This window comes from Podarcis cretensis (genome assembly GCF_951804945.1).
Source record: "Podarcis cretensis genome assembly, chromosome: 8".
In the NCBI taxonomy this organism is placed as follows: domain Eukaryota; kingdom Metazoa; phylum Chordata; class Lepidosauria; order Squamata; family Lacertidae; genus Podarcis; species Podarcis cretensis.
Genome location: NC_137177.1, coordinates 75,733,595 through 75,757,198, shown reverse-complemented (window position 1 = coordinate 75,757,198; position 23,604 = coordinate 75,733,595). Strand labels below are relative to the sequence as shown.

At 48.4% G+C, this 23,604-nt stretch overlaps 1 protein-coding gene across 1 annotated transcript in view; it reads right to left on the bottom strand.

Moving 5' to 3' along the window:
• Positions 1–23,604, bottom strand: part of NOC2L (NOC2 like nucleolar associated transcriptional repressor) — a 79,231-nt gene that overhangs the window by 19,652 nt on the left and 35,975 nt on the right. The window contains exons 11-17 of the mRNA XM_079986903.1: positions 22,671–22,810; positions 14,445–14,556; positions 8,498–8,611; positions 7,324–7,425; positions 3,766–3,909; positions 2,144–2,257; positions 923–1,067 (exon numbers count right to left, since the gene is read on the bottom strand). Coding sequence (XP_079843029.1) covers positions 923–1,067; positions 2,144–2,257; positions 3,766–3,909; positions 7,324–7,425; positions 8,498–8,611; positions 14,445–14,556; positions 22,671–22,810 — 871 coding nt within the window. The remainder of the gene's footprint in view (positions 1–922; positions 1,068–2,143; positions 2,258–3,765; positions 3,910–7,323; positions 7,426–8,497; positions 8,612–14,444; positions 14,557–22,670; positions 22,811–23,604) is intronic.

Here is a 23,604-nt window from a genome sequence, read left to right as displayed (position 1 = left end):
CACTGTATTCTGCTCTGGTCAGACCTCACCTGGAGTACTGTGTCCAGTTATGGGCACCACAGTTCAAGAAGGACACTGACAAACTGGAACGTGTCCAGAGGAGGGCAACCAAAATGGTCAAAGGCCTGGAAACGATGCCTTATGAAGAACGGCTAAGGGAGCTGGGCATGTTCAGCCTGGAGAAGAGGAGGTTAAGGGGTGATATGATAGCCATGTTCAAATATATAAAAGGATGTCACATAGAGGAGGGAGAAAGGTTGTTTTCCGCTGCTCCAGAGAAGCGGACACGGAGCAATGGTTCCAAACTACAAGAAAGAAGATTCCACCTAAACGTTAGGAAGAACTTCCTGACAGTAAGAGTTGTTCGACAGTGGAATTTGCTGCCAAGGAGTGTGGTGGAGTCTCCTTCTTTGGAGGTCTTTAAGCAGAGGCTTGACAACCATATGTCAGGAGTGCTCTGATGGTGTTTCCTGCTTGGCAGGGGGTTGGACTCGATGGTCCTTTTGGTCTCTTCCAACTCTATGATTCTATGATTCTAATAAGCAGCAGAAATAAAGATGTGCAAACAGCCTCACCAAACAGCTGCTAACAGGACCTCCCAATGCTCAGAGCCTTTTGCTTTCCCTTTGTATATTTCTGTGTTTATTTAGGGGGGGAAGAAACATTTTTTTAAAAAACCCTTCCAAAACCAATCCTCACAACTAGCCAGCAATTCCCAAATGCTAAAACACACCGGCAGCAAGTGTCCAAAGGGATGCTCTTTTCCTAATTCCCTTGCAACTGCGAGTGGGGGGCTTTCCTGGTGTGCTTTGGCTGCTATAACTCCTGCTTTCAAGAGAACAAGACAACTGCAAACCCATAGTGGCCAAAGGGGAGACTGCGGCTCTCCCCACCCACCCCAGCTTCAAAGTCCCTGCTGTACCTTTGACAGACAGACCGCCGACAGCATCTTCCCCTTCTTCAGAGTCACTGTCCAGCTCAAAAAGGTCCTTGAACTCCCTCTTATCGTCCTCCTTCTCTTCGCCCGGCTTCTTCCGCTTGATTTCAGGTAGGTTCAGATCTTCCATCTGTGCCAGGAGAACAGAAAACTTTAGTCCTCCCCGTTACAGTCAAAAGAAGAAGAAGAAGAGGAGTTTGGATTTGATATCCCGCCTTTCACTCCCTTTAAGGAGTCTCAAAACGGCTAACATTCTCCTTTCCCTTCCTCCCCCACAACAAACACTCTGTGAGGTGAGTGGGGCTGAGAGACTTCAAAGAAGTGTGACTAGCCCAAGGTCACGCAGCAGCTGCATGTGGAGGAGTGGAGACGCGAACCCGGTTCCCCAGATTACGAGACTACCGCTCTTAACCACTACACCACACTGGCTCCCAAAAGCCTAAAGCAGCAGCATGACAGCCCATATAAATATATCCCTTGCCCTTTAACTGAAGAGAACTACACACATGATTAGGACAGAGGCTGGGGAACCTATGGTTCTCTGGACACTGTTGAATTCCATTTCCCATCAGCCCCGGGCAGCATGGCCAATGGTCAGCGATGACACAGCTAGCAGCCCAGCAATATCAGGGGAAGCCATAGTCCTCCCCCCACCTGCATCCCTACAGTAAAGGTTCCTGGGAGATGAAAACCCCACCCAGAAAGGAGGCTCACTGTTATGTCTCTGCATGAGTGGCTGCTTGGGCTCTTATTAAGATTACAATAGGGATGGCCCTCTAGTTGTTGTTGTTGTTTTGGACCCTGGATTAAAGGCTCCAGGAAGCTGGAAGCACATTATTATGATTATTTATTCAAACAGGGAAGGAGAACCTGTGGCTCTACAGAGGTTGCTGGACTCCAGCTTCCATCAGGCCCATTCCAGCACAGCTAATTGTTGGGGGTGATGGGAGATGTGGTCGGGAAACATCTGGGAAGGTCTCAGGTTTCCCATCTCTTGCTCAGAAGGACACTGACAAGAATGATTCCATCTCCATTCTGTTCAAAGGGCATATTCCAGCCAGGCAAAATTACTCAAGGAGGGTGCGAAGGAGGCCAGGAAGGAGTGCGGCCTAGGAAGAGGTGTGTGGTCTGAGGATCAGAGAGAGAGGGCTGGGGGGGGGTCCTGCATTTGGCCCCTGAGCCTCAGCTTCCCCATCTGTGTCTTACCCGCTCTTTGCCACTGATCTCCAGCTGAATTTCCTTCTCCCTCAGCTTCTTCCAATGCACATAATATGTCATCAGCGGAGTCCCTTCCTCTCTGACCTTTTTCTCCCATTGTCCCTGTCAAGGTAAGCAAGAAAATACCGTTGTCAGCTGCAAGTGATCACCATCTTAAGAGCCAGCATGTGAGCGTATCTTCACAGCTTTCCCCTCCCCATCCCCCTGGAGGCATGTCATAGTGTCTGCATTCCTATGCCCATTTTACAGCTGGTGCAGCTGAGGACTGAAGGGGAGAGGGCAGGCTTAGCTCATTAGGATTCTAGGAGTCGTTCACACAGCTGTTTGGGCATCCCTATGATTCCTTGATATGCCAAAGGCCACTCTGATCCACTGGATTAGTGCAGCCAAGAGAAGTTTTCTTCCCCCCCCCCCCCGCCGCACGTTAGCACAGCTGTAATCCTAAAGGCCAACCATCTCAAAACTTTGTCAGCAGATGGAGGCTGTGTAAAAAGCTTTCTGTTTGTCAGCCCAAGTCAAAAAGATTCCCCCAAATCCTCACTCAGAAACTGATCATCACAGATAAACTGCCTCTGAACAAGAAAGCCCAGAAGTATTGGAATGGAGGAACCTCAAGGGTGGAACTCTTCTCCCCACGAAGATGCACCTAGCAACTTCGCCGAACAACTTCTGCTATGTGCCAAAAACATACCTTTTTACCCCAGCCTTTGACGGTCAAGGTATTTTGTTTTGTGGGAACCACCTCTTTTTGCTAAATTTACAGTGTTCTGTTTTTAAACGGTTTCATGCATTTTATACATACAAAGTACAGTGGTACCTTGGGTTACATACGCTTCAGGTTACACACGCTTCAGGTTACAGACTCCGCTAACCCAGAAATAGTACCTCGGGTTAAGAACTTTGCTTCAGGATGAGAACAGAAATCGTGCTCCGGCGGCGCGGCAGCAGCAGGAGGCCCCATTAGCTAAAGTGGTGCTTCAGGTTAAGAACAGTTTCAGGTTAAGAATGGACCTCTGGAACGAATTAAGTACTTAACCCGAGGTACCACTGTACTTCTTGAGGATCACACAGCCTGCCTCCAATCCCTGATTTAGGCCATCATTTGCCTTTACTGCCCCTCCTTACCTCCATCACAGTGCTGCCACCTTCTAATGCAGGGTGGGGAGCCTGTAACACCCCCCCTGCCAGATCTTTCTGGACTCCAACTCCCATCACCTGACCACTGAGCCATGCTGGCTGTGGGCTGACACAAGTCCAACAAGATCTGGAAGGCCACACAAGCTCCACCACCCCCACCCCCCGCCACTCTACAGGGCTGTGGTTACGAACAGCCACAGAGGTCTCTAAATAATTTTATCATAAAGGCCAGAGATGTAAGGGATTTCCACTGCGGCCTTAAAAAATATTAGTTGGCGTCATGAAACGAGAGCTCTGGGTTGTTGTTGTTTTTGTGGGCTGATCTCTTTTTCACAAGTCGACTCAAGCGAGAGTCGGCATCCACGCCCAGCCCTCCTCTTCCTTCCTGCCTTTGCGCGAGGCTCCGCCAAGCGGCAGTCAGAGCCCCTCTCCCGAGATGCTGAGCCAGAGAGAGAGAGAAAACAGAGACTCACCACAGCCTCCCGGTTAGCGACGCCAAAGGTGGCTTTCTGCCGCTTGCCGGTGATGTAGGCAGAGTTTTCCTGCAGCTTCTCCAAGAGCTGACGGATCGTCTTGCAGTAGTTGGCAACTTTGCACTCCTTCAGGAACGACTTCAGCTGCAGGAAAGGAAGGAGACATTCCACGAACTGATCCCATTAAATTCCCCAACTCTGCTCCTTACAACTTTATATTTCGCACTACGGCACAGCTGCCAAAAGAGCAGGAAAGCATGGAACGCAGGATCCAGGATCCCACAGGAAGCTGCCTTGTACAGAGTGATGCCACTGCTCCGCCTGGCTCAATACCCTCTACACTGACTGGCAGATGCTCTCTAGGGTTTCAAACAGGGAGTCTGCCAAGGACTGAACCAGGGACCTTCTGCAGGCTTTACCACTGAGTCACAGCCCATCCCTTAAGGCATGGGAAGTTGCCTTTACTAAGTCAGACTGTTGGGTCCATCTATTTCAGTATTGTCTACACTGACTGGCAGCAGCTCTCTAGGGTTTCAGGCTGGCCCCTACCTGGAAATGCCAGAAACTGAACCTGGAGAGCTACTGTAAGTCAGTGCAGAAAATACTGAACTAGATGGACCAATGGTCTGACTCAGTATAAAGGCAGCTTCCTACCCCTGCCTTACATGGCCCTAAGAAGGAGAGGGGGGAATAGACCCCCGCCTCTCATTTCTAACTGATTGCAGCTTGAGGTTTGAACTTTGTTCGAAGCTAGCCATTTGCATCTTTCTCTCCCCTGAATCGCCCCACTAATCACTGGAATTTTGGGCTCAGAAGCTGCACATCTAGACAAAGCATGGTATGCCCAGAGTCAAACCCAAAATTGTGGAATTCACTTGTGAGTGGGGATGGCATCACAACAACATCAGCACATTATACTACAGAAGGGAAGAAGAACCTGATATGGTGCTATGTTCCTTATAAACATGTTATTTGGAGTTAAGGGTACGGGGTTAGAGAGATCCAACTTTTTGGACCACAATCGATCAGGGCAGTTCTTATGCACAAGCTCTACTGAAAGGATCAGGAGCTGTGCAAGAGAAGTTTCCTTGGTACCTTATATGCCTTGCAGCCATAGTCCCCCCAAATTAAAAATGGGAAGCTTAGAACAAAAAAAAAGTTCATTTAGTACAGAATCCTGTTGGGCAACTAGATGCCTCAATGAGAAGCCTGCAAACAGCACCTGAGCACAACGTCAACTCTGCCCCCCTGCAACTGGCATTTATTTTATTTCTTTTTTTTATTTGTTGCATTCATACCCATCTCCCCCCCCCACAGAGCTCAGGGCAGCTTACAACAGCTCTCCCGCTCATTAATCCCCACAACAACCCTGTGAGGTAGGTATGGCTGAGAAGTATCACCCCACCATGAGCTTCATGGCCGAGTGGGGAATTGAACCCTCATCTCTCAGGCCCTAGTCCAACACTCTAACCCAGAGCTTTCAAACTGTGTGTCACAACACATTAGTGTGTCGGCTGCAGTGCATAGGTGTCTCGCACGAACACTCCCTACTCTCCTCCTGGGGCTGGAATGGGGTTAGTTTAATGATAGTGAAAGCCACCCAAGTGAAGTAAATCGGTACCACTCTGGAGGGAAGGTAAACAGCGTTTCCATGTGCTGCTCTGGTTCGCCAGAAGCGACTCAGTCATGCTGGCCACATGACCCGGAAGCTGTAAGCCGGCTCCCTCGGCCAGTAAAGTGAGATGAGCGCCGCAACCCCAGAATTGTCCACGACTGAACCTAATGGTCAGGGGTCCCTTTACCTTTACGTTAAGTGACCAGGGCTGGGGCATCTGGATCTGACCGCAACTGCCAAGCACTGGACACAGACACAGAACTTTGCTACACGCAAAGCCAGCTTAGCATCCAAATGAAGGGTCCCCCTCCCAAATTCTTTCCTTAAGACATTCTTTCTCCTTGATTCCTTCCCACTTCCTCTCTCTCTCTCTGTCTCTCACAGTCTTTTCCCCCAGGGCATACGGATGGGGATGAAGCTGGAAGCCTGCGTGTTCGTGCTAATTGCAAGCATCCCCCCTGGTTGCTCCAAACAGCCAGCCAGCTCAGATTATCCTCAGAGATTGAAGGAGGACAGGCAGCTCTTCCTTCCCTATGAACAACCTTCTGGGGCAAACGAGACCACCCCAAGGTCCCTGGGCAAAGGGTCCAGGGGTTTAAAACCAAACCTCTGCCCACTACAGCCTGACTCCCTAGCAAAAAGAAGGTTGTAACAGTCTCCTCTGGAGATCCTTCCAGGCTACAGCCGCGTTTCATGAATGAGGCAGGCCAGGATGGGAGTCCAACCCCACGCCCAGAGGGAGGGGGTGCAGGGGGTGGAATTCCAGGAAAAGCAAAGCCCTGCAGAGGCGTCTTTAAGAGAGTGGAAAGGAAAGGCGTTCCCCCAACGGCACTGCTGCAGACAGGGCTCCCACCCAAGCAGAATGGGAAGCAGTGAGGACATTTTTAAAAACACGTCACTTTCAGAAAGGGCCGTAGCTCAGTGGTAGAGAATCTGCTTTGAATGCAGAAGGTCCCAGGTTCAATCCCCAGCATCTCCAAGTAGGGCTGGGAATGTCTCCTGCTTGAAATCCTGTCAGTCAAAGTAGGCAATTCTGAACTGGATGGCTGCTATTTAGAAGTGGACATGGGGAGAAAATGCAACTTTAAAAAAAAACTGTATTTAAATGAAAATTTCCACATGGAATTTGCATGTTTTGAAAAACTGCAAACTAAATTATTTACTTTGTTGGCGACAAGCCTAAATCCTCCTCAGAGCAGTCCCACTAAAATTAATGAACCAGATTCAGTCATGGCTATAGATTTCAATGGGTCTACTCTGAGTAGGATTGGGGCACAATCCTTAGTTATTTAGTTGTGGCCTTATAAACAGTTAACAACCAAACTTTCTTCAGTGCATAATAAAATGAAATAAGTGAAGATATAAAAGATCGACAAACTCAGCAAATTAAAGGCGATGGGTTGCATCCAATGCTAGTCCTACACAGTGTAGCTCAATTAAAGTTAAGGGGTCTACTCTGAGTAAGACTTAATTGGGCCGCACCCCAATAAAACCACTTCTACAATTATTATTCTGTGGGAAGGGCTGTAGAACAGTGCAGAGCACATGTTTTGCGTGCAGAAGGTCTCAGATCCAGGCATGGCAGGGACTATCCCATCTGAATCCTTGGGAGAGCTGCTGCCCATCAGTGCAGACCACACTGAGCCAGATAGACCAATAGTTTGACTCAATATAAGGCTGCTTCCTATGTTCCTAGTGCAGAATTTGGGACTGACTGGTGAACACATACAAAAGTGATGCGGACCAGAAATAGGGCAGGTTTGCTCGCCGCTAATAACCAGACAACTTCCTGGATGAGCAAAACTTCTGTAGGTTGTCAAGTCTCTGCACTATCATAGACAGGGAACAAGCTCAGTCAGGATCCCCATTATAGAGAGACAGGGCTAACCCAGAGAGAGAGGTGCCTTTTCACCCAAGGCTAGTTTTTTGACACCTGGACGCACCTGGAGAATAGTTGGGAGGGCGAGCTCCGGAAAACCGATTGTATAGGCCTGGCCATGAAGATACTCCAGAATCAGGTCGTATAGCTGGTCAATGAGCCCATCCTGTGTGGGAAAAAGCAGGAGAGGGGGACTTGTTAGAAAGAGAGAGGAAAAGCAAGTGCTTGTATTCTGCTTTCCTTCCACCACTGAACTCGAGGCAAAGTATATGGCTTCTCCACCCAGGTGATCTCCCAGCCAGGCATGCAGAAAAACCCAGTTCAAGCTCCAGCTTCAAGCCTTAGCATCTCCCAGTGTGGCCGGGCATGTCCCCTGTCTGAAATCCTGGAGAACTGTTGCCACTCAGTGTAGATAGGTGAAAGGCAGCTTTCTGTGCACCTATTTCAAGGAGCGCTGAATTCAGAACCATGAGGACTGGGAACTTAATGCTCTTCTTAAAAGGAGGACCATAGTTCAGTTGCAAAGCACTGCTCTGAGCTTCAGCCTCAAGCATCACCAGTTACCAATGATCAATCAGGTAATGGAGAGCCGCATCCGATGAGAGGAGACCGTGGCGGCGGCTGTGGTGCTAAACTACAGCTCCCATCATGCCAGTTCAATAGCTGTGCTGGTTGGGGCTGATGGGTGTTGGGAGTCCAACAACACTGGGGTGGAACATCAGACGGGTGAGCCCTCCCAAGACCCTCTGCCCAGTTCAGCTCTTTTATAACAAAGGACACCTGCACCTTTCATACAGCTGGCCAAATCACAGAGTCCAAACGTTACATATATAATGACTCATATTAATTACTTCTGGTGATGCTTAATTAGACTTGGTTTTGTAATTAATTAGGTAGTGCAAATGGGCTTATGGTTGTATTCACTGCCCGCAGGGTGTCCCCCCCAATTCTAATTCTATAGTACTCAAACTAAAAATTTTACTAGAGAACTGCAGCTCAGTGGTACAGCATCTGCTTCGCATGCAGAAGGTCTCAGGGAATCATTATCCCCCCCCCCTCCGCCCCCAAATCCTTCTGCTTCTAGTTATTTGAACGTTTCTTTGAAGGGAGGAGTATAAATAACCACACAAGCAAATATGGAAGATTAGGATTTCATAAATTTGGCATTTCAAAAGCTGCTACTCCGAAAAGCCAGAGGCTGGACCACGCCATCTCTGCCCACAAAGCCCGCCCCTTACCCGGAAAGCCTTCTCCTGAAGATTGGCATTGGAGAGCTTCAAGATAACAGAGAAGTTGATGGGTTTTGAACTCATGCGCCCTGGTTTCTTGTTGAAGTCTACCTGCTGGAAAACCTATGAGATAAAAAGACACAATCTAGTATTTACTATTTGCTCAGGAAGGAATTTGGTGTCATGCTGTTACAATCGTTCTGATGGCACAATGATTTCTACTTGTCAGGTAGAACAATTCTCCTCTCCCACCCCCACCCCCTTTGCTGTCCTGGGACTCTCCTGAACCTCCAGAGGTGATTTGGGAGATATTGGGGGGAATACCAGGGGGGTGAGAAAGCCCCATTGCATTACCAAGAATCTTCCCCTAGCAAACCAGGTTAACTGAACCCACCATTCAAAGCTGTTGGTGTACATGCCATTTTACTGAGTGTCAAAGTTCCTGTGGGTACAATTTTCGCCCCTCACCCAACTTCCTGAAAGCTCCCCTGCCACCACCTAGGGGTGACCCAGAAGCTGCATTCACACATCACAGTAAGCCAAGAACTCCGGCTCTGGGGCGAGTGAGTAAACATTGCAATGCCTGAACCTGGCTCGCCAGCCAGACTTAAGGCAAGGTTTTGCTTCTGGGTTATACTTCCGGGGTTGTTAAAGAGAAAAAGCAAAGAATCACGCTGCACAAGCAGAATGGCCAACTAAGTCAAAGCTCTTGGCTACGAGATGAAGCAGGGTCAATGCTCTGTAATTTTCACTGACCTTCTCAACGACACTGTGAGGCTGGGAAGTGAGAGAGAAAACAGGTGCCCTTCTCCCAAAGCCACCCCGGTGAGGTCTATGGCAGAGAAAGGATCTGAAGAAATACTTTAGGTGCGATGAAAAGCTTGCTGTGGTTAGAGCACCATCTCTAGGTAGGGCTGGGGAATGTCCCTTGCTTGAAACCCCCTGCAGAATTGTTGGCAGTCAGTGCAATGAACCCTGTGCTAGATTGGCCAGTGGTCTGACTCTGTATACGGCAGCTTTCCTATATTATTCACTTCCCCTAAACCCTGCCATTTCAAACCAATGAATCAAACCCCAAACAACACAGGCAGTGCTGTATCATAAACTCATTTTCAAGCCTCCCTTAAATTTCAGAAGCAGTTTGATCCCTAGCACTAGGGGTGTGTGTGTGTGTGTGTGTGTGAACGAACAGCAGCCCAAATCTGCCCCCACCCCCCGCCAGAGCTCAGTAAGCTAAACTGCGGAGGGTATGCAGATGTTGGGTCTTCCTTTGCTGTGCAACACCTGGTGGAACAATATTCCACCACCCCTCCATCTTCCAGAATCACTATTCATTCCCTTTTCCGTGTCCTGGGCCTCTCTTTCTCTCCCACCCCCCACCCTTGGAGTCCAAGCAATGGGGCCCTCATACATCCATCAGCGACCCACCATTTAAAAAGTCAGCTGAGTGCATTTGTGTCTCTCCTCTTGTGACTCTCTGAGCTTATCAGTTAACCTTCCTTATTCCTACATCCCCCCCCCCAAACACACACCCAAGGAGTGCGGAGGGGGAAAGAGATGGATTTTAGATTGTCAGAGCAACCTTGCCCCCTATGGGGAGGTGGGAGGAGCAGGCGAGTTAGAAGGGAGTGAGACATGGGGGAAAGTTTCCCCACCTTAATTTACCCAAACTTGCCTTCCTGTATTAAGTGTCTGAACAAGGGCTGGTGGAACGAACTTCTTGGCAGACTGTGTGAATTGATTCTTTAAGTATGCATTGTTCTTGTTTTACACTGTACTGTGTACACACAGAGAGAGTTTTTATCATTTTAAATGCAATCATTTTTTTCATATTTCTGTTTCACATATGCTTTTATTATATAGCAAATCACTCCAGGAAGCAATCCCTAAACGGAAATAAATAAATAAAATCAGCTTCCCAAGTGCCGCCAAAGAATAAGGAATGCCCTCCAGCATCCTCTTAAACATAAGCAGAGCCGGATAATAAAATAATAGCAATCATTAGCTGTAAAGTAGAGCCGAATCTCCACCTCCTTTCAAGCAGGACTGAATCCCAGCAAGGACCCACCTTGTTTTGTTTCTTCTGATTGTAAGTTGTTCTAAACAGTTTTTAATACTGTAATTTAAAGTCGTCAATCCCTGCTGGGACCTTAGAGCAAAAGTCAGGAGGTAAATAATTGACAGCAGTAGCTTTGAGCAGAGTCCTATCCTAATAATAGCAATAATAATAAACTTTTAAGTAGAGCCAAATTCTACGATTCTACGAAATCCTCTGAAAAAGAATAAGAATAAACAGTAGGACCCCCTTCCACAGGTCTTGCCCCCTACCCTATACACTGAGACCCTTCCAGAGGCCCACTCAACCTCTCCTGAAACATGTCTCACCCCTCAAGAGAGGGAGAGCGAAGGGAGAAGCCGCCAGTTGGGGGGGGGGCAGAGCAGGTGCTCTTCGCGCCAGAGCAGCCAAGGCGGCTGTCAAGGCCCATCACTGACACGACTCTTATCTCCGGTGGCAGGAGCCAGGGGAATTCCAGCACCTGGAGGGCGGCAGGAGACGTGCAGGCTGTCAGCGGCGGGTGGTGACAAGGGCACGGGGGAAAGCAGAAAGGGGGGGGGGAGCACAGTTAGAGAAAAGAGGAGCCGCAGAAGGCCCCTTTCCCTGCTGTTACTTTAGGATGAGAGCAGCAGGGAGGGAAGAGTAATTGCATCCTTTGTCACGCAAAGCACACGCCGGGATTCCGGAGAAATTCATTTCAACGGTGGAAATAAGGTGACCTCAGAAGATGGGGCTGAATCTTAGGAACATACCAGGCCTGTCTAAATCTCTGCCCCATGACAACGTAAGTCCTTGCATGGAGAAAACTAGCACTTCAGGGTTCTGCAGTGGCGATCTCTTTGGTGTGCCATTTTCGACATGTAGCAAGTTTTGTTTCTGAAAGGGAGGTGGGGAATCAAATACATGAACACAGTAACATAGGAAGCTGCCTATACCAAGTCAGACAATGGGTCCATCTAGCTCAGTATCGTTTGCGCTGGCTGGCAGCCACTCTCCAGTGTTTTAGGCCGAGGCCTCTCTCAGCCCTACTTGGGATTCAGCCTGAGATCATCATTTGCATGTAGAGCATATGCTCTGAACTCAGGACCTCGCCTGCGACACAAGTGCTTAACTTCTGGGGAATGCTGGCTCAGATTCAGTGGCCTAGTCGCTCCCCCCCCCCCACCTGCAAATCTTAGACAAGAACAGCTCACAGGCTGCTATGGGGACAACAGCTCAGAGGCCTAAACTACCTCACATTGCTGTTGTCAGGACAGCATGATCCTTATCAGAGTAGACCCACTGAAATTGATGGACGTGACTAATCCTGGTCCATTGATTTCAACAGGTCTGCTCCTGAACAAAACTAAGCTGGATGAATGTGTGTGTGTGTGTGTGTCACAGCTGTCAACGTTTCCCGTTTTTTAAGGGAAATTCCCTTATTCCGAATAGGATTCCTCGCAAGAAAAGGGAAAAGTTGACAGCTATGGGGGGGTGTATCTATATACAGTGGTACTTCGGGTTACATATGCTTCAGGTTACATACGCTTCAGGTTAGACTCCGCTAACACAGAAATAGTGCTTCAGATTAAGAACTTTGCTTCAGGATGAGAACAGAAATCGTGCTCTGGCGGCGCAGTGGCAGCAGGAGGCCTCATTAGCTAAAGTGGTGCTTCAGGTTAAGAACAGTTTCAGGTTAAGTACGGACCTCCGAAACGAATTAAGTACTTAACCTGAGGTACCACTGTATATCTATCTATATCTCTCTCACAAAAACTGGAACCAGAAGATTGAAAGGAAGTTCCACATTTTGAGAAGCTTATTCCCACACAAACTTCCTTCTTATAAAGGGGCTGCTTGTCTTTGGCGAAGAGTCATGAACCAAAATCTCCCCAATGCAGGCGCTCCGCCCGTGTGCGCCGTCCCCACCCGCCGTGGGCGAGCTGCCTGTTGCATGAGCCCAGTGCCATCGGATGTGGTTGCTGGCGGAAGCCAGGAGGAAAAGCACGCTGAGACCACGGGGGCGGCTGGGCTGATATATGTGGCTTGCCACGAGGGAGGAGGCGTCGCCGCTGGGACCCTGTTATCTACCGGAGGTTGAGGGCTGGGAGCTCGGCAGCGCAAGCGGGGAGCGAGAAGGAGGAAGGAAACAGATGCACGGAGGGGAACAGCCAAGAAGCCGCAAGGGGTCCGGGAGAGAGAGAGAGAGAGAAAGAGGGAGAGGGAGAGGAAGAGTGTAGGGAGGGGGGGGGGCTTCGCTGGCCGCTGCAGGCGGAAAGGATGTGGTTAACAAACGGACGTTTGCAACGACATAAAAAAATAACCACAGGAGGGTTCTCGCTTCCCAGCAAACCACGGTGGCTTGGCTAATTCCCAGGCAACGGCCTCTCCCCAAACCACTACCCCTCCCCACCCCTCCCCACTTCGCACCGTCTGCCTTTCTCCTTTTCCTTCCCACCCTCCCCTTTCAAAGAGCACAAATAACCAGACGCGGGGGGGACAGCAAAGCAGGACAGTGTGTGGAGGGGGCTCCATAATGAATGCAAGCAACAGATCCTGCACAGAGGCTGCTACACAGCTGAGTTACGCTGTAGGATTTGCTCCCAAGTCCACATTCGCAACCCATGCTTAAATCACTGCGATATCACTTGCGACAGTTGTAGCGTCTTCCCACCCCCCAAATAATTCTGGGAACTGTAGCTTGTTAAGGGTGCAGAGAGTTGTTGGAAGAATCTCTACTCCCCCCCCCCCCACACAAACACACTGTGCAGTTTTAGCAACCAATTCACAGGGAATTCTGGGAACTATAGTTCTGTGGGAGGAATTGGGGGGAGGTCTCCTAACTATTCGCAGCACCTTTTAATGTTCTACAGCTCCCATAGTTCTTTGGGGGAAGCATTGGCTGCTTAAAATGGTATCATAGCACTTTTTATATATGGTGTAAATGTGGCCCCACACGATGCAGTTCTCAAGAGGCAGCTTGCAGCTCAAATTTGGGGAAGGGGGCAGATTCCTAGGGGATGCGCAAAATTTGTCCCAAATGTGGAGGGCAGCATAGCAGCCACCTTCAGCACAACCCCTTGGGTTCGGTTACCAAGTCCAACTAACTGAAATAACTGCAAAGCAAAACTTAAGAGAGGGAGCCATTCTGGACCTGTAAGAATCGACATTACAGCTAAACCTTTATCAGGCCAACAACATTTCAAAACAGTGTGCACGCTTTGGAGTCCTCCAGAACTCTTCATCGCCAGGCCAGATGGCTGCTGCTTTGGTACCAAGCCAAGTTTAAGCTTTTGCTGTTAACATAGAAAACCCTAAACAAGACTGTTCTATGCATTTAAAGCTGTATCATACCACTTTGAACAGTCACAGCGTCCTCCCAAAGGATTCTGGTGACTGCGATTTGTTAAAAGTGCTGAGAGTTGCTAGGAGACTCCTATTCCCCTGGCAGAGCTTCAATTCCCCGAGTGGTTTTCTCAGTCAGTCCCTCTCTTCCCAGGGAATTGCAGCTCTGTGAGAGGAACAGGGTCTCCCAACAACTCTCAGCACCTCCTTTACAAGATTACAGTTCCCATGATCCTTTGGGGGGGAAACATAATGGTTTAAAGATTACAGTTCCCATGATCCTTTGGGGGAAGACATAACGGTTTAAAGATTACAGTTCCCATGATCCTTTGGGGGGAGCCATAATGGTTTAAAGCGGTGCGATGCAGATTTAAGTGGATATTGCAGGCAGAGCCCAACTTGGGAGCAGTTTGTCCGAAAGACCAGCCTGCACACTGAAATCCACGGAGGACGCTGTCTTGGTAGCAGAGCCGCTGGTGGTCCACCCTGTGCCCACTTGGAAGAGGTCCTGAACACATAGGAAGCTGCTTTAGATTTTATTACTGCGCCATGCACACTGATGAAAAGAGCACTCACCTCCAAGATAAAGGGCAAGACAGGAATGAATGTCTGAGTGCTCTCCGACAGCAGGGTCAGGGCCCGGGCGCAGTGCATGCGCAGGGGGTAGAAGCGAGCTGTGGGCACCAGCCTTGCAGGGAGAGAAAGAGGAGAACGGTCATCAGCCACAGAATCAAAACTCTAAATCGTGCTATAGAGGTTTCTGCCATGAGAGCCAACCCTGAGAACTGATTTGTTGGCAGAACAGCTGCACATGTATTTCTACAGGCCTTCTAATGCACACTTTGTCCACCAGCAGCAGCAGGACAAGGCAAAGGAACAGCAAGAATGGATGAACATAAGCAAAATGCAGTTTTGCATTTTCTTCGGTTTGATTTGAGCCAGGGATGAACACTAAGGAGTTGAAAGCATGGCTTGAAAGTCCATGAGACAGAAAGTAAGCTAATAAGGCCTCAGCCACTGATTTTTATTTCTTTACAGCAAGGGTGGGTAGAGAGCCTTTAGTTCTCCAGAAGTTGTCGGGACTCCCACATCCCTTCAACCCCAGGCAATATGGCCAACAGTCAGGGATGATGGGAGATGGGGTCCAACAGCATTAGGAGGACCTGAAGTTCCCCACACCTGGACTAGAGGCTTCTGGGAGTGGGAAGTACTGCTCAGAAAAGTGGCTCCCTGTTACATCTCTGCACGAGTTTCTGCTCTGGATTTTATTAAACTGGAAATGCAACATTTCCTTTTTATTATTATGACATCTATATATAGCAGTTATGTATATAAAAACAGCTGAAATTGCTGCATATATAAAAGTAGTGCTTAAAAAACAATTATAAATATTAAAACTGATTAAAAACTACACCAGCCTATAAAGTAAAATCCATGAAAGTCCAAAGCAGATATCAAAAAAGTTTTTAGAAGATGGGTTGAAATACAAATGTCCTTAGCAGGCATTGGAAAAGGCAACAGAGAAGGTGCCTCCCTGTAGTCTCTCTGCACGAGTGGCTGATCTGAAGACTTGTCAAAACAGGGATGGGGGAACCTGTGGCTCTCCAAGCATTACTGGACTTCAACTCCCATCAACCCCAACTAGCATGGCCAATGGCCAGGGATGATGGGAAGTGGGAGCCTAACAACATCTGGAATGTCAAGAGCAGGCATAGGCAAAATCGGCCCTCCAGATGTTTTGGGACTACAACACCCATCATCCCTGACCACTGGTCCTGATAGCTAGGGATGATAGGAACTGTAGTCCCAAAACATCTGGAGGGCTGAGTTTGCCTATGCCAAGAGTTCCCCTGTTCCTGGCACAATCAGGGACAGAGTTCAAGGGTCGCCTTCCCAGAACAACTGCTCCACTTAAAAAAACGGAGAGATCTACAGGAACTCACACCTTTCTTCCTGCTTCTACACCCTCTGCAAGTCCTTCCCACTTTTCAAAGTCATTCCCTGATCACAGCTCTTGTTCTGAGAAGCAAATCACATCACACTGCTCCCCACTCCCACCCCCACAAAACGGCAATGGCGACTGCTGAGATTGTAAAAACCAACGAGGGCGAGAAACTGCATCAGCCACACCATATAAATCACACACCACCCCTTCACCCTCACCCCCACCCGCCCACCCGCCAAATAGTGAAATAATTATCACTGGATCCATTATGGAAATAAATCTACTTTCCCGCCCCCCGAGACCTGGCAACCGGCGAAAGCGATGACGAAAACCTTCTACAGGAATTAATTGATTGGGGGATAAACCTGTTAAAAGGTATAGATTTACTGTAAACCAAGGCCATTAATTTCAGAGAGCGAGGCAAGGCGACAGCCGGCTTAAAAACTTCCCAGCGGCAAGAGACAGGCCTGGAATGAAGTATGTGCCAGGAGAGTTTGTCGCCGGACCAGCTGACCGGTGAGCCGCGAGACAGGAAAAGGCTGGAGTACGAGATAGGTGGTTGCCTGAGGAACACAGAAACTGTTTTCTATCGACTTGGAAGACTAGCTCAGTATTGTCCACACTGACTGGCAGCTGCTCTCCAGGGTTTCCGGCCTGGAATCTTTTGCAGCCCAATCTAGAGATGAAGGGGATTGAACCTGGAACCTTCACCTTACAAGGCAGATGCTCTTCCACTGAGCTACAGTCCTTCTTTTAATACATGGGAAGCTGTCTTCTACTCAAACCATTGATCCATCTAGACCAGTGCTTTCCAAACTTGGGTCTCCAGCTGTTGCCGGACTACAACTCAAATCAGCCCTAGCTAGAAGACCAGTGGTCAGGGATGATGGGTATTGTAATCCAAAAGCAGATGGAGACCCAAGTTTGAGAAACATTAGGCTAGCCTACTGTGACTCACAGAGACAGTGTGGCATAGTGGTTAAGAGTGTCGGACTAGGACATGGGTAGGCAAACTAAGGGCTGGTGGCTGGATTCGGCCCAATCGCCTTTTAAATCCAGCCCGCGGACAGTCTGGGAATCAGCGTGTTTTTACATGAGTAGAATGTGTCCTTTTATGTAAAATGCATCCTTGGGTTATTTGTGGGGCCTGCCTGGTGTTTTTACATGGGTAGAATGCATGTTTTTATTTAAAATTCATCTCTGGGTTATTTGTGGGGCCTGCCTGGTGTTTTTACATGGGTAGAATGCGTGCTTTTGTTTAAAATGCATCTCTGGGTTGTTTGTGGGGCACAGGAATTTGCTCATTTCCCCCCCTTCAAAATATAGTCCAGCCCCGCACAAGGCCTGAGGGACAGTGGACCGCCCCCCTGCTGAAAAAGTTTGCTGACCCCTGGGCTAGGACCTGGGAGACCAGGGTTCAAATCCCCGCTCAGTCTTGAAGTTCACTGGCTGGCCTTGGGCCAGTCACAATCTCTCAGCTGAACCTACCTCACAGGGTAGTTGTGAAGGAGAGAACCTTGTATGCCACTTTCAAGCTCTTTGAGAAATAGGTGGGATATAAATGCAAATAAATAAATAAACAAATAAATAAATAAATTTCCAGGTAGGGTTGGATATGGCTGCTGTCTAAAACCCTGGAGAGCCTGTCTGTGTCGACAACACTGAGCTAGCTAGACCAATGGTCTGGCTCAGTATAAAGGGAGCTTCTTGTGTTCCTCGTTGGCATCTGCCAAGCCATGATACACCTTCTATATACACAGAACCCGCAAAGCATAAATGTTTATCCACTGCCAGCCAGTGTAGGCAACACTAAGCTCCCTACATTACTCTCAACCAAGAAAATTACCAAGAAGAGCAGTACAGTGGTGCCCCGCAAGACGAATGCCCCGCAAGACGGAAAACTCGTTAGACGAAAGGGTTTTCCGTTTTGGAGGCGCTTCGCAAAACGAATTTCCCTATGGGCTTGCTTCGCAAGACGAAAATGTCTTGCGAGTTCCTGCGGGGTTTTTTCCCTCCCCCCCCTTTTCCTAAGCCGCTAAGCCGCTTATCAGCTGATCCGCTGATAAGCCGCTTAACAGCGGATCGCTAAAAGCCGCTAAACCGCTAATAGCGCTAATCCGCTAATCCGTCAATGGGCTTGCTTCGCAAGACGAAAAAACCGCTAGACGAAGAGAATCGCGGAACGGATTCTTTTCGTCTTGCGAGGCACCACTGTAGCTGCAGTTATATTTGTGGGGCAAAAGCTTATTAAAACATTCTGGAATTCTGTGAAGACAGTAGGGGTGTACAGTTGTGTACCTGAGGACACAAAACAGTTGAACTGCACAGTCGAGGAGTACGTCACACGCAATGTTTAACCAGTGTCTTGTCTGTGTTCATTTGAGAACAAGTGCTGCATAGTGTTTAGGGTGCTGGAGTAGGACTAGGGAAATCTGGGTTCCACTCCCCACTCAGCCACGAAGATCAGTTGGTGCCTTTGGGCCAGTCGATGCTTCTCAGCCTAAGTCTACCTCACAGGGTTGTTGTGAGTGGGGGGGTGTATGCCACCTTGAGCTCTTTACAGAAAATATTAAAAGTGGCAGCACCAGAGCTAGGCAAGTGTGCCCACTTCCACACAAACGCCTGTATATGTAGCGATAGCTTGTACCTGTGTTCAGGGTAATGTGTGAACAAGCCTAGCATCATGTCTGAATGTGGTTGTGGTGCGGTTGGTGTCAAATGAACCACATTCAAACCGCCTGCCCAGTGGGCAACTTTGGGCAAAGTATTTGCAGCAAGAGGCACCTCAGAAATACTTACATTTTAAAAGAAAAAAAGATGGCATTACAACAGAACATTTGAAGAGAAAAGAAGAAGGATGGTTCTGGGTATATGTGATTAACTTGGAGAGACAACCCCCCCACCCCGGCCGCCGTTATATTCTTCTCAGTCCTAACTCCACACACACACACACACACACACACACACACACACACGTTCATGGAAAAGCATTGTTTTTTTAACAGAGCGACAGCCAAAATCCATTCTGGCAGCCTCACACAGCACTCTTGAACCCCCAGGCCCACATTCCTGCCCCACAACTCTTCCCTCAAATCTCTGTCAAACCGCAGGAAACGAAGGCCGACGAGCCCCCCCCCTCCACCATGCGCCAGAGGGTGGGGGGCCTTCGGAGGCAGCGGGTGAAAGGAGTCAATTCCAGCTTCTGTCGGCAACCCCTGTGCTGCCTAGTTATCTTGTTTAAGCACATTTAAAATTCTGCCCTGGTTCCTGCCTGAAGCAAGAGAGCTCCCACAGACGGCATTAGCTTCCACTCTCGTTTCTTCCGCAGCTCCGTTTCTCGAGGGCGAAGCGCCACCTTCTGGGCAAAAAAAGTAACCAGCACGGTGCACTTCTCAAACCCCCCCCCCCATGTTTAAAATTAAAACAAGCCAGAAGCGTTCCTTCTAAAATCTGTTGCCATTTTCTTTTCTTTTCCACCCCTCTCCTCACATTTAAAGTCAACAACTTGTGAAAAGCCACTGTGGTGTAGAGGGGGGTAGGGATTGAAAGGCATTAAGAAATCGATCTTTATCAAATACGGTGGTACCTCGGGTTACAGGCACTTCAGGTTACAGACGCTTCAGGCTACAGACTCTGCTAACCCAGAAATAGTACCTTGGGTTAAGAACTTTGCTTCAGGATGAGAACAGAAATCGCTCAGTGGTGGTGCGGCTGCAGTGGGAGGTCCCATTACCTAAAGTGGTACCTCAGGTTAAGAACAGTTTCAGGTTAAGAAGGGACCTCCAGAATGAATTAAGTTCTTAACCCAAGGTACCACCTCAGAAGTCGAATGGAATCCGTTCCAGAAGTCCATTCGTCTTCCAAAACGTTCGGAAACTAAGGCACGGCTTCTGATTGGCTGCAGGAAGGTTCTGCAGCCAATCAGAAGCAGTGTCAGACATTTGGGTTCCAAAGAATGTTCGCAAACTGGAACACTCACTTCCGGGTTTGCGGCGTTTGGGAGCCAAAACGTTCAAGTCACAAAGCATCTGTCAACCAAGGTACGACTGTATTGTTTTTTCATGGTCGATGGCCAGGACTGATGGGAGGTGCAGTTCAAAAACATCTGTAAGGTCAAAGGTTACCCTCACATGTGACAGGTGATGAACCAAATTTCCAGAACTGCACTGGAAGGCTGTTTTCAGCTGAAAACTCGTGGTGTCCTTTAGCATTTTGCAGGAGCTATATCTGAAAACTATTCGATTTCTTAGTGCCATTTTGAGGCTCGGCAGATGGCTGCAGGTTCAGCCCTTTGTATGTTCCAGGTAGGGCTGGGAGATAACCCTGCCTGAATCTCTGGAGAGCTGCTGCCTTCACTGTAAACAATACCAGATAGATGGACCAATGTCTTTTGAGATGGGCTCAATATAAGGCAACTTCCTCGATTCCTATGTCTTAAGGGAAAAGCTTGATGAGTCAAAACATTGGTCCACCTAGCTCAGTACTGTCTACACTGACTGGCAGTGGCTTTCCCCAGGGATTCAGACAGGGCTCTCTCTCAATTCTACCTGGAGATGCCAGAGACTGAAGCTGGGGTCTTCTGCATGCAAGACAAATGCTCTAACTGACTGAGGTACAACCCTTTTAAACATTCATAAGAGACCAGTTTGAATTTTTAAAAAGTTTGTACAAATGCAAACAATCGATCTGCAGGGGTTACTCTAGATGCAGAATATGGATGGAACAAGGACCTCTTCATGCTCCATCCATATTCTGCACCTAGAATAAACAGCATACCTGATATCTAACGCTTGTGCGAACTATAAAAAATTCAAACTGGTCTCTCTAGATACAAACACCCTCCATTTTCAAAGCTTTTAGGGCCTGTTTTAAAAAAAACAACTTTTGCACACCATCCCAAGAGCCGTCCTCTTATGTGACAGTCACCAGCAAAATTCCGCTCCTCTCCTCCCAGGGACCTGCTGAGCTCACCTTTCCAAGAGGCCTCAGAGGCAGCTGATTTATCTGCTTAGACAGGTGGAAAACTGCCTCAGCTCGTCCGCAGGACAATTAAAAGCCCCGCTTAAGTGACGGAAAGACATATCGGGGGGTGAGGGAAAGAGAGAGATTGAAGGGGGGGAGAGGCGAGCTCTGGAAATCGTTTAAACCTGTTTATCTTCATCAACACTCAGAGGAGCCTGGAAACGCAAGCAACGTAGGTGTTTTTTTTTTTTTTTTTTTTTAAACCAACCGTGCAATCTGGACACGGCATTAACAGGATTTCTGGAGATTGCTGGAGTTTTAGAAAATTTACTGCACACCCATTAGCCTCCAAGTGTGGTCCCAAAGCACGGAATCAGCTGGTGTGGGCCTGAGTGTGTTAAGTGTGTGTTTCAAATAACAAAAACATTCAGGGTTCTTCATACAGGTATAGGTTTGCAGAAATATGTCAAGAGCATCAACAAATCTCAAGCGGCTCCTTTTCAGGGGCCATCACTCATTCTGGATACTTTGTGCTTGTGCTGGTTTATGGTGTTCTAACCCAGGGAGAGCTGCCAACATGGTCCCATGGGCACCAGTGTGCCCGCTGGTATGTCCTATAATGCCCACAAAAAGCCTCAGTAAATGAACCCTCAAAATTTCAGCAAGGGCTCAGTGTTGCTGAAAATGCCCCCTTAAATATGCCCACATTTCACCGGGTGCCAGGATTGGACGCCTGCCCTCTTTTTCGTTGCAGGTGCAAAGAGCTTCCTTTTTACCCTTTTATATGGGCTGAAAACCATATGATACCACTTTAAACACTCATCACTTCTCCCAAAGCATTCGGGGAACAATGATCTGTTAAAGGAGCCAAGAGTTGTTAGAAGCCTCCTTTTCCCTCTCACAGAGCAAGAATTCCAGGGAAAAGGGATTGCTAAACCACTCTGGAAATTGTATCCCTGGGAGGGGAATAAGGGGTCTCCTAATGCCTCTGGGCACCCTTAACAAACTACACTTCTCAGGATTTTTTTTCGAGGAAACTGTGACTCTTGAAAGTGGAATACCTGCTTTAAATTCATAGTACAGATGTGGCCTCAGTGAGTGGCTGACGGAGATTTCTCCCCCCCTCCCCGATAGGGCAGCTGTGCGGGATTGGGATTGCCTATCCTATTTTTGTTGGTCCTGTCTTCCTCCCACCCCACCCCCTTCTTTCAACATTGTGGCCATTTTGCAACATGCCACCGACCTCCCATCAGACATTTTGTGACTGGCACCTACATCACTTTCTCAAAACTCCAAACGAAGCCCAGATGGCAGACCAATGTCCATGAGCAGGTCAACCAGGAGATGTCATTGCCTTGGGAGTTGGGAAAGGAGGGAGCCCAACTGAGACAGAGACTAGAGTGCCAGCGGCAGGTGAGTTGACCAGTTCCTGGTTCTCAGCTAATTGACCCAGATGGAGGAGCCTGGGTCCGAGGGCCCACTGAAGCAGATGCCATGACCACCACAGGTGCTGTTCCTGAATCCAAGGAACTGGGGGTCCCATCGCCATTCCTCCACCCGTTTTCCTAAATTAATATATTTTGAGAGTGGACTTGTATGTTTTGAGACCCAGTAAAGCATAGCACTTAGAGTGTCAGACTAGGACCTGAGAGACCAGGATTTAATTTCCCCATTAGACCAGAAAGCTCACTGGGTGCGACTCATAGCCTGACCTACCTCACAAGGTTGCTGTGAGAATAAAGTGGAAACAGGGGACAGGATAAAACAGAAGACATAAGAGGAAACTTTCTTCGCCAGCTTGAGCTCCTCAGAGGAAAGGTGGGAGATGAACACATAGGTTTCAAAAGGCAAACAAGTGAAAGGCAAGCCTGACACAGAGGAAACGAAAGACTTACTTAATGCAGCCTATGATGACTTGGGTCAGCGGGTAGATCAAAGGCTCCATGATGTCGTTTGGATGGATGGTGCTCAGGACCCGACACCAGAAGTACAGGCAATGGACATACTGCCAGTTGTAAACAGACTGGTAGTTTTCCTGAAGGGTGAGAAAAGAGGTAAATAGAGAGATCTTCTAACAGAGGTCACTAAAAAAACATAATTTATACAATTATTTTTTTTTTGGGGGGGAGAGGATCTTATTCATATTATTTATTTATTTACTTACTTGCCATTTAGCTGCATTTACAAATCACATTCCTCTAAAAACATATTGAATTCGTTGAATGATAGAAATATATATACAATAGATATAGAGGCAACTCCCGATTGACGCGCACCCAACTGCACGGCACCAAACCTGGAAGCGACTATAACAGACTTCCGGTCGGCGCCAGCGCTTAATGGCGGTCCGAGCCTCGAGCTCCGAGGCAGGACTGCTCCGTTAGTTCGGGTCTTACCCGCTACGGCAAGCGGGGGACCCCTAAAATCACAGGCGCGGAGCCTGTGAACAAAGGAGATTCGGTGGGCACCCTTTGCGCCCCCCGGTACTGTGAGGGAGCCTTTTTAAAGGCTTCTGAGCGGCATCGGGGTAAGCGCGGTGCTGAGAGTCGTCACCCAGCTAGCGGAGTGAAGCCGCGTCGCCATGAGCGGAGAGCGCCGATTCCTTCCTGCAATTGGAATTTGACCACAACACCCGTGAGTAAGATTGGAAAAGTAACGGGACTTTAAAAAAAAAAAAAATTGGCTGAAAACGGGAAAGGCAAAAATTAAGGAAGTCTGCCTCCCCGGAACTGCAGAAGGAATAAAGCAACGAAAATCAAGCTGCACTTAAAGGGAACCTTTCTAATTTTTTTTAAGCTGTCAAACTGACATCGGACTTAAAACCTCCCC